At 33.3% G+C, this 11847-nt stretch overlaps 1 protein-coding gene across 11 annotated transcripts; it reads left to right on the forward strand.

Annotated features, from left to right (window-relative positions):
* Positions 1-2858: 2858 nt before the first annotated feature.
* LOC133777943 (uncharacterized) lies at positions 2859-11125 on the forward strand. 11 transcript variants are annotated; one of them, XR_009868918.1, is made up of 11 exons: positions 2859-3145; positions 3303-3399; positions 3533-3616; positions 3942-4014; positions 4327-4391; positions 7130-7191; positions 9036-9152; positions 9541-9601; positions 10209-10362; positions 10628-10702; positions 10833-11125. XR_009868918.1 is itself a non-coding variant. In XM_062217706.1 (9 exons), the coding sequence occupies exons 3-9, from the start codon at positions 3563-3565 to the stop codon at positions 10631-10633; spliced, it is 438 nt and encodes a 145-aa protein (XP_062073690.1). In that variant the 5' UTR covers positions 2859-3145; positions 3303-3399; positions 3533-3562; the 3' UTR covers positions 10634-11125. The 11 variants fall into 11 exon arrangements, 3 of the variants coding, with proteins under 3 accessions (XP_062073690.1, XP_062073691.1, XP_062073692.1); XR_009868917.1 differs by having other exon boundaries at positions 3251-3399; positions 10628-11125; XR_009868916.1 differs by having other exon boundaries at positions 10628-11125.
* The last annotated feature ends 722 nt before the right edge of the window (positions 11126-11847 follow it).

Raw genomic sequence — 11847 nt, forward strand, 5'->3', positions numbered from 1 at the left:
TCTTTCCAAAAAAAAATGGTTGTCTCCTTTCTCAATTTGGCTGATACTTCATTAAGTGCATTTTAGGTTTCCTCCTTTTTCCCCCAAAAGTACAATATTGCCTCTTTCCTCTAAAAACGTGAATTCCTCTTTTCCTTTGCCATTTTCTCTCAAATGTTGACTGATGCTTTTTGCCTTTGCCACCTTAGCCAATATTCCAGCTCACCCATTGAATTGCCACGTGTTCTATGTGCCCAAAAACTTCCTGATCAAAATACTTCAAAAAAATCTGTTTTGCTGCAGCAAAACCTGATAATTCAGCCATCGAAAATTCAATTTAAATAGTTTCACATGTTAGTTCATTCCTTGTGCAAATATTTATCCATGAAACTATTATCTTTAACCCATTAGCTATTAAAAACTACAAAAATAATTAAACATAATTAATATCATAAAAAACACCAAAGTTAGCTACAAAAGCTAAAAATAAACTAACATCACCCACAATTATAAGTTCAAAAGCACTGGAAATAACTCTTTATTCAAGAGTTATCACACCCCCAAACTTATGACATTACTCGTTCTCGAGTGATGACTCTAAAAACAAAATACATATAACAAAAAGACACAAAAGGCACAAACTAAACAATAAAAGACAAGGAAACAACAAAGACAAATCACAATAACCGTGGACAAACTTTGCTATGCCAATGGTAAAAAGGGGAAGGCTCTCGGGAAATTTTATTTTGAATAAGAGAGGCTGAATTTCAAACTTTCACAAGTTTTAAACCAAATTCTTCAAGCATTAATGTTGCTGCAAATTATGAATCAAGTGTTTCACCCTTTAGTGCATGCATAGATTTTCCTAAACAATTCCAATCACCAAAAATCAAGCTAGACCTTGGTCCTCAATCTTAAATAATGTCTTCATAAGTTACTTAGTGATTACCTCTCCACTAATGTAGACAAATACCACACCAAAGATCAATAGGACTTTATCAAGCTTGTAATGATAGGCTCGGGTGAAGGTAAGATAAGAGATATAATTTTTTTTCTCTCAAATCACCCTAAACACCTCAATCTTTCTAGGACCTAAATACATAAATGGACACATTAATTTCCCCCAAAGAAAACCCCACAACACCATACAAATCTTGCCACTAGACTTTATTACTAACACACAAAGACAAGGACAAAAACTAAAACAACTTTTTCTTTTATTTGAAGAATTACACCCCCAAACTTATTTACAAACATACACACTTTTTGCTTTCTTTTTTTTAGATGCTTTGATGCAAGGGAGTGCACTCTTTAAATTTTTTTAATGAAAATAAATAACTAGATGGCAAGAGAACAAGAAAATTGAGAACACACTCTCCCCCCAAACTTAAAGTCAACATTGTCCCCAATGGTGAAAACAAGCGAAAGAAGAAAAGGAAAACGCTCACCTGATTTTCTCTCATCCACACAACTCAACTCAACCCCCCAAAATGCACAAAAAATAAATCCTAGAAAGACCAAGGTGCAAAAAGGGTGCGGTGAAAAGAGGTGATTATATATATGGAAAGCTAGGCTAATGAGTGGCTAAGAAATAAAAGTAACACTTAAACTCAATGGGGTGACTAGGGATAAAAATGTATACAAGGTAGGCTGCAAATGCTCAAACGGTCCAAGGATGGCCGAAATCATGTCATCGGTGTGTTGTTGTCTAGGATTTCGCCTCAAAGAAAATCACTAAGTAATTCTAGAAAATTAAGCTCTTTCTAGGCTCTCAAAATTGTTTAACCAAGCTATCCACATACTAAAAAGAGGAACACTCTCATCAATCAATTGCTACCAACAGTCACACCCAAATAATTTAGTTTAAAATTTAAGAAAGAAAGACATTCAACTTAAAAGTGTTGCAAAATTGTCATTAAGCCCCTTAGTTAAACACAAACAAAAGCAAAGAGTATCCTTAAAAAGATTAACTAAACAACATGACAAGAACATAATAATCAACAAGACAACACAGAAGAAATACAAAACAATAGACTAGGGTAAAAATAGGAATTAAGTACATAATATTAAATACAAATCAAAAGGAGGGTTAAAGAGGCTCCCTCTGCCTAGTCCTCGGAAGCATCATCCGAAGGACTAGGGTCATCATGAACAACTGGAGCGGTCTAAGCCTCCAAAATGGAGCTGGGGAATACTGGAAATACAACAGTTGGTTTGGTGAAGTTCTGCTGAAGGGAATTGATGAGCGCGGCATCCTGTTGCTTAGCATACTTCCAGTAGTCATGTTGCTGAGTTTCCAGGGACACTAGCCGTCCAAGAATTTCCCTCTACTGAGCAATGAGGTCGGTGAGTGCAGGAGCAAGGGGCGGAGCTGGTGGAGGCATGGTGGATGGCCCAGCTGCTGAGGTAGACGCGCGACTTTGACCAATGATAGTGAAGTCGATGTCCCGACACTCGAAGAGAACATTGATACTCAAGCTAGCCAGCATACAATATAGTAGGAGGCAAAAGGCACCCCAACGCTAGTGCACAGCTGTGTGATGAGTGATGGAAAGAACAACTTTCCCTTTTTCTTCTTGGCACAGTTAAAAATCTGCTTGGAGATCAACTGGTCCACATTGATACTCAAGCCAGCCAGCATACAGTATAGTAGGAGCACCCTCTCCTTGGACACTGTAGTGTCATGCCACTACACCAAAAAGGGCATAGGATAACACTAAAATCTAATAGAATTAAAAAAGTATTATGCTTGGTAAAAAGTGGGTGACTCCAAATTTTGGGCGCCAACATTAAATTTTCATGTTTCTCTCCCTGTTTCTCTCTTATCTATTTAAAACTTTTTATATTAAAAAATATTAATAAAGTAAAAATCCCTAAATCCCTTTTTCTTCCTATACGTGCCTCTCTCCTCTCAGCCGCCCCTTCATCTTTCTCTCTATTTCTCTCAAATCATCTCCTCTCAAGCTCCATGTCTCCCCTATCTTCCTCTCTCACTTCCATGGGAGACCACGACTACACTCATGGCGGCGTGCGGTGGCTCACAACGATGATGTGCGGCGGTTTCCATGGAAGCCGAAGAAGATTGACAGATGGAGCTAGCTTGGTGGTTAGTGCTCTGCCCACTGTTCTTGAGAATCCAAGCCCACCCAAATCATTCTTCAATGAGGTACGAGATGTTTTTTTTTTTTTTTAGAAAAAAAATTGGGTTTTTATTCAATTTGGATGATGGTTTCTGGGAAATTTCTAAAATGGGTTTGATGGATTTCAATAGTTGATTGAATCATTAATATTAGTGGTTTCTCTAACCACCCCCATTCGGACAGCGCTAACTAAGCAGAGGAGACGAGCCAGAGTTCAGAGCAACGTCTCCTAATGTGACTCACTCACTCTCTTCCGATCTCCTCTCTCCCAAGTTATCCGGTAAGCCATGAATTTTGGATAATTATACATATATATGTGTGTGTGAAGAGAATGTGTTGACTACTTTGAGCAATTCCATTTTCTACTTCTACTCAAAATGTTTGCTGAATTGCGATGATTCAATTTTTGTCAGATCGTAGCTAAGACCTTTGCTACTACTACTATGGTTGTTCCTGTGGAAGAAGCCATTGTGGCGCTATCTACATTCTCACTCGAGGTTTTTCCTGTGAACACACTTTTTTTCATTTCTATTCTTGCGGAAAATGATTAATTCTTTTTATATATATATATATATGTATGTATGTACGGGACTTAAATGTAGCTGGTGTATTATTTGTAATTTTTCTGGTTAAATTTTGTTTGAGATGCGATTATCATGTTAGCTTTGTGGAATTTGAGTGGCAATTGAATAAATTTTGCTTGAGAAATGACCTGAATGCATGTACATTTTAATCAATACATGTACGAGGGTTGAGATTTGAAGTGCAGTTCATTCTGTTTTTTATTTCTATATTTGCATAATAATTAATAAATATTCATAGGATGAGCAAGCGGAAGTGCAAGGACCAGGAATTTGGGTGTTAACAGAGAGGGGTGCAATTGAAAGTCCAATTGGTATGCGAATTTTTTATTTTCATCGTTTTTATTTATTTATTTTTCTATTTTGATGGTTCTGTGAGAATAATGATGGAATGTTGCTTTTATGTCGTGGGACATAAAAACTCAACTTAAATTTCATTAGTGCTACTTCAACAAGTTTAGTTATCACTATCCTTGCTTGAAAAATTATAGCTATATTAGTGTTTTAAGTTAATAGAATTTTGAAGTCTAAATGAAAACTTTCCATGGTTTTCTTAGTGTTAAATAGTCGTGTTTGTAAAAGTTTGAAGTATATCTCATTTGTAAACTATTACTTCATTGTTGTAGAGTATAATGATGTTTCTGCATATCGCCTATCTCTATCAGAAGATACAAAAGCTCTTAATCAACTGGTATGGAGCTCTTTTTGTTCCTAAGGGTATTCTAAGAGCTATATTCATATAAATAACATATAATGTTACTTTAATGCATTTATTTATACAATAGTTACAATGAGTGATATAGCTTCTTTTTTTTTAAAGTACTGATATAGTTTTGTTTAGAGTAAGACTTATGTTTATGATTATGTTCCATTTTCACATAAATGTCTTCAACAAAACTAAATGACATGTCAACCTTCTAATCCACTTGGCTTTGGTGTCAAACCAAATCAAAGATTAATGAAGACAAAATTACCCCCAAAAAATAAAAATGTTCAATCTTTTCATCTCTTAATCAAAATAGTTCTCTTCTGAAATCCCTTTTCAGCATCATCATCTGGAGTAACCATAAGAAACACCAGTGGTAGCACTCCCCTCAGTTACTACATCAACTCAGAGTAGGCTCTTTCCAAATCATGAAATCTGAATAATCCAAAATCACACAATAAAATGTATCTCAAATACAACCAAACGTACACCCTACAAACCAAAAATAACTATTTCTCTCATAATAATATAATATTGTCTCATAATAGTAAAATTCTCAGCCATGTTTTCTATTAATTCCTACACCTTCCTAGGCCAAAAATTTGCATATTTTTTAGTCAAGAAAAAAGAAATTGGTGAAAAAATGTCTTAAAATGGGAAATAATTCCTATGTCAATGAAACTATTTAACATGTATATAATATAGCAATACATGCATAAAACTCTACAACATCTTTGTTTTTACAAGAAAACTTTAGAATTAGTTTGTTATGAAATGCACAAATAAAGATCATTACATGGATCAAAGAAAACACATGAAAATAAAGAACACTTACTGTCTCACCTTCCTACTGCCAAAGTCTCTTGCAATCAGAAAATATGAAAATGTAATGATGAGCATTCTCTTTACTCTTCCAACAATGGTGTTTCCAAATTGTATAGCACACAAATTGAAGTTGGTAATTCTTTGAAATCTGTGTTTTGAATAAGGATCATTATTATTTGCTTTAGCTGTGGTTCCAAGAAGATGCCAAGAAAGACTTCTTACGAGTTAGGAGGGAGTTGAGTGGAATGATAATATTCCTATATATATGTATAATTAGTATTCAGTGGATTAGAATGATGGTATTCATTCATATTATAATAAGAAAGCCTTGGTTTTACTTAAGCAAAATGTAGCAGAGCTAAAAACAGAGAGAAAAGACAATTGCTTTGTGTGTTTGTTGACAAGTTTGTAGTCAAGAATTTATATAATAGATACATGAGTACACACACATACATATATGTGTATATGTGCATATAAAAGTAGCTTGGTGAAGATCAGTATATTTGATATGTGCTTTGAGTGAATAATGCATAAGATTATGCATATAGCAAATCACCAAATCTATTAATAAGAATTCTTAAACAAAAAAAATACCCAAAATAATTTAGTAAAAAGAACAAATGTAAGCTGCAATAAAAGGAAGCTACATACTTCAACCAAAACTAAGATTAGAAGTATAGTGCGCTCACAGACACAAAAAAGACAGAAGGAAAGGAAAAAGATTATTATAATTCTTTGTTCAAATGAAGATAAACAAAGGAGAAAGATTAAATACAACACTGACATTCTCACAAATTAAACACGCTATCATAATAATGGCAGCAAAGAGTCAAATTAACCAAATTAAACAAAGCCGATATATATAAGTATATATGTATGTCACAATATTGAAAGTTGGCATTATCTCATCTTCTGCTGAAATCTTTGAGAGTTAATCATATAATATCATCGATCCTATGTGAAACTCCCTTCAATTACTCTGCATCATGCATAAAAATCCGGTAATTCTAATTTTGATTAGTATGCCTCAACAAAATACTAAAAAGAAAATAAGTATGTTTATCTCAGTATGTTTATCTAAGAGAAAATTATTCATTTTATAACTATAACAAAAATTTGAGAAATTCTCTCATCTCCTCTCCTCAAGGAAATAAATAAATAACATGCACATAATAAGGAAATCAACTAAACATATAATTGCAGGTTGTTGAAAAATAAGGACATATATTGTGTTTGTTGGCAGTTGGTGAACCAAATAGCTAGTACATACTTGATATAGTGGTTTCAATGTGAAGGAAAGTTGGACGGTTTTGCCTGTCAACACCTGATATTCACTGACCAAGTTATTACTAATGAAAGAATTTAAAATTTTCAATAATGCCACAACTATATATAAATATATATAGGTTTTTATTTTATATATGACGTTTACCTTATATATGAATTCAGAGCTCAAGTAATTTGTTATCTCATTTCTTTTATTTGATTTTTTTTTTCTTATGTTTCTATTTCTTCAAATTTGAGACTGTTACTAAAATATTATGTATTTTGATGGATTACAGCTTACTGATATTGGTTGTGAATGAGTTCTTAAGGAGGTGAGATGAGTCAGAATGGTTAGCCTTTGTGATTTGGAAATTGGGTTCGAAGTTCAATTTGGTTTTGGTTTGTATGAAAAATTGTGGGTCAATTTTATTATGTTACTTTTAGGTTCATCAAATGGTATTTTTATGCTAATGAGAAAAATATTTTCAACAACCTGAATTACTAGTAAAATGATATGAATCAAAGTGTACTACTTTTATTACATTCTACTAATTTGTAGGAATTTTGTATCTTGTTCATGGATGTATTACATTTCTGTAGTTAATATATCTCTTGTTGGTATTGCTCTGCAGGTGCTTTGCTGTCTATATCACCACTCTTTCCAAAAAATATTAAATTGTTTTGGCCAAATCAGGTACAGTTTAGTGAATATTGATTTAAACTTTTATGGTTCACATTTGAATTTATTTTCTAATACATTTGAATCTCTTCTGATGGTTGTTGAGTTATATGAATTCAGTTCTGTGTAGACATATCAAATGCAACAAATACTTAATATATAAATATATATATGCACACACACATATTTATATATAGTGATCTTATCATGATTTAGAGAGAGAATAAAGAAATATTGTGATATATATATATATATTATTGTTTCTTTGGATAGTCTGATTCGACCATACTGTATTAATGCGTTTAAAATATATCAGACTGGAATAATAGAACAAAATTGATAGAGAATCAAATATTGCATGAAGTCATCCTCATCCCGGCCACTTGAATAATTCTTAAAACGTGAATTATTTTCTCATCATATCCATACGTATAATAAAGAACCTAATACATAATTTTTTTTTGAAAAAATATGTCAAAAAACTGATGGAAGATAAATTAATATCTAAGTTAAAAAATATTTTATCAAAATTCTGCCCATTCTACTAATATGTGATGTTTGGATTTTTTTGGAGTAAAACCTGAAATAACAAAGGAACAGGAAAAGATTAAGATGTGACAATATTAACAAAAATAAGTATGCACATACAAAATCTCTACCCAGAGCCCTAAGAGTGTCCTACTCAGCATCAAGAAGCTTAACCCTTTGAAACCCATTCTGTCTCAGAAGCCTCACTACAGTACTGGCTTTTGTCCCCCAGTTTGCACCTATACTATTTACACTACTCCACACCATAGAAACTAAAACCAAACACACTAATCCAAAATCACAAGTTACAACTTACTTAAATCAAATCAAAGAAGCTAAAAATACTAGGTTTACTATATATATATCTTTTTTCTCCTACTTGGTAAGTCAACAAGAGTGAGAAGAAGTGAAGAAGCAAGAAAAGGAGAAACCCTTAGATGGTTTAGCATAGCAGCAAATACACAACATCAAAGCAGAAATGGAAACCAACCCATGATTAAGTTGAACAAATCTAAATTAATGCATGCATGAGCCTTGTTTTTTAGTTCTCTCAAATTTTACATCCTTGAAAGAATGGGAAGATGCTAGTTTGTTTAGAATGACCATTAAGTTAGGTGATTAATTTTCCTCATCTTGTGTATTTATTTGGTATTTCTATTTTTGCATCAAATAGTCTTGTAACTAAGAAAAGACAATTCATTATCATTCTTTTTTCTTTCTCTACAAGCTGTTAATCTGTTTAACAACCCTTGTAATATTAATTATCAAGAATTGACAGAAGTTTAGGTTTATTAATTTAGGTAGGATTTTTAAAGATTGATTATTGCCCCTGAAGTTTCAGTTTATTAATTTAGCTTGGACTTTTAAGTGTCTGTAGTTACTTCTGAACCACCTCTATGTGTTCTGCAAGGTGAGAGTTGCATCAGTAACATGTTTTGCAGGCATAACTTCCTCTGTATTCTTCTCTCTTGCGAAAGAGAAACATGATTTCATTCTTTCTGCTGTATTAAGCGTTCATTATGTGTTTTTGACTTGTTTCTCTTGGAAATTAATTATTTGCAGACAAGTTTATGCTTTATAACTAAGAGACTTTACAGAAGCTATTTATTATTTTCAACTGCTGTATTAATGTATTATTTTCACCCCTGTTTTTCAATTCACACAGTATGATATTGTTTATAGTTTTCATATATATTTAATTCAATCTTGGAATGGATGCCCTTTTGATGTGCCACAGCTACAGTTTCTTCAATTTTTCTGTTTCTTAATGTCCCTTTTTCTCTTTTGTTTTTGCCTAAACTCATGGTTGATTCCCTTTTGATGTGCTGCAGATGCAATTTCACTAATTTTGCTAGAAATATCTGTTGCCTGAAGTGCAAAGCTGAGGGACCAAAGAAGTCTGGAGGAAGTGATATTGAAATGAAGAAAGGTGATTGGAATTGTCCAAAGTGAGTTTCCTTTATTTATTGTGTCCTTCTAATCTAAGGGGATAAAAAGCCTGATATTAATCATAAAAAAGTATGCAAGGAAAAGTACATTTGGTTGTTACTGAATAAGTTTTGCTTTTCATTTTTCAATTGCTTCATTCCTATATACCACTGTAAATTCTATTTGCAAAAGGGCAAGTTTCAAGAGAGAGCTTGATATTAATCTTTGAAATTGTGAAAGAAAGTACACTTGGAGATGAGAAGTTCAAGTTGGATTTCTTTCCCCTAATTAGATTTTTATTTGAAAAACTACACCGTTTTTCAAATAATGGTCAGTTTATTTAGTTCCAATATCTGAACAACAGTCTGTTAAATTGCATTTCTTATTGAAAATTTCATTTTTTTTAAGGACTATGTTGCCACTCGATGGTGTTGTGCTCCAGAACTTTGTGGGTCAATTTTTCTCAAAAGTAAGCTGGGATTGATCTTTGTGATTTTATTTTCAATTTCTATTGATTGGATGATGACATATGCATAAAGTGTTGCATTTTTTTGTTGATTTTCTGATGATCTTTTGAAGTTCTTTCATGTTGTTTCTTCAATTTCTTCTATTAATTGATTCCACAGTATACTCCAATACTTTTTTTTTTCAAGCATTGTTCCCTTGCAATATATGTATATATGAGTTGGCATGTTGTATTGGCTTCTTCTACTGTATATACTACTGGTATGTGGCCATCATTATTTTGTCTATAAGCTTGAATCACCAAAATACATGTTTCTCTCAGCACCATTGATCTATTGCTCTTCATTTTATTTATATGACAAATTGACAATGGCTCAGTCTACCTATTATGTACTCTCATACTTATTTCTGGTAAAAGAATAGTTGCCGAGATTGTTTTTGATTGGCAATTAACATGTAGCAATGCTTTTAAGTATTTTCCAATATCTTTGAGGGGATTGGCCAATGTTAATTTTTATGTTACCTTCTTACTCTATATCATATCAAGTGTATGGTTGCTTAGTACTTTTTTCTAATACTAAGAGTCTAAGACCTCTACTTTTTGTCTTCAGTACACTCCTGCAATAGATATTTGGAGCATAGGATGTATTTGTTGAAATGCTTATAGGAAAACCACTTTTTCGTTGGGAAAATGTGATACACCAATTGGATCTCATGACTGATTAGCTTGGCACACCACCCTCCCCAGCCGAATCCACTGGAAGGGTTCGTTTTAATTCTTTCTATCCATGCTAGTTACTCATCCGTAGCAAAGATAATCAAGATTCATGAGATAAAATATTTAAGTAGCTTTTCCCTGAATTCTCTTGTTGTAAACACTATATTCATCATGCTTAAATACTTGACTTTTAGCTTTTGCGTTTCATTTTTTGGCTTGTTTCTTAACTTTACAACATAATTCTTTATTTTACAACAATTTTATAGTCTAATTATTGATTACGAGCTCTCTTTTTGTTGTTTGGTTTGATAGGACTGATGCTTTACAAGGATGATTGGCCTAGCTGCTGATTATTGTCCACGATTCATTCTATAATTAAAACAGAAAGTATGCATTTTAGTTTGGAAAATTACAAGAGATGAACATCCATACTCTAATTTTAGTCTTACAAGAGATGTGTTATATGTTATTTTCATTATAAATTCTATCTTATGTTGTTTATCCTTGTATAAATCAGATGCTAAAGAAGCTAAGCAAACAATTACGTGGTGAGGATTGGAATTGGAACAACTTAACCACATTATGTTGGGCAATAGGGTCTATATTTGGATTTGATTATGACTGTTGTAACGCCCTAAACTTCATGGACTATTACGGTGTGCCTTCTAAATAGTGCTAAACTCGCTAATCGAGTCATTTGGCCAAAATCGTGTACCAAGTATGATTAGCGGTTTAGGGATTAAAAGTTTTGATAAGATATAACGTTTCATTAGAACGTATAATATATATGTTGAGATCCCAAAATTATAATTTTCAGAGTCTACTACAAGAAAATATTTACAACAGGCCGTTCTACGCGGCAAAACAGGGTTTAACCCTAGTTCCTCTTTAAACCTCGGCCGTGATGGTTGAGCAGCTGCATATGTACACCTCATCACCTAAGCTCTCCAACTCAAGGATGGTCCAGCTTTTTTTTTCCTTTACCTGCACCACATAGCACCCGTGAGCTGAAACCCAGCAAGAAAACACAATAAAGCATGGTATAATATCGACAATGATCGTAATAATCATCCAGGACTCTCAGTCCCAATATAGAATTGCAATGTTGAGTATGATACACCAACCAATGATCATAATAATCATCCATGACTCTTAGTCCAAACAAATAGGTGACAGTTGCAAAAGTCACAAAAGTTGGTACATCTCCCTATAGCCATGTGATGATAGGGTCACTCGGGCTTAACTGATAAGTGAACCTTTCATAAGTTTGATCAGGATAGATGTATGGTGAATAGTCACCAACATAACCCTCCTCATAACCATAGAGTCATAACCCTGGAATAGCTTTCCCTAGCCATGTGACAAACAGTCACCGGGGCCATATGCCCTGGCTCTGAATAACTAGTCTCAGACTAGCCAAGTGCTTATAAGTTCATCGACCTTAGGGTCGGTCGAGCATTAATGCCATAGAGCCATTCAACGCTGATATCGATTAGATCTAATCTTCATTTGGCTCAGCGTTCATGACGCTA

This window comes from Humulus lupulus, chromosome 5 (assembly GCF_963169125.1).
Source record: "Humulus lupulus chromosome 5, drHumLupu1.1, whole genome shotgun sequence".
Lineage (NCBI taxonomy): Eukaryota > Viridiplantae > Streptophyta > Magnoliopsida > Rosales > Cannabaceae > Humulus > Humulus lupulus.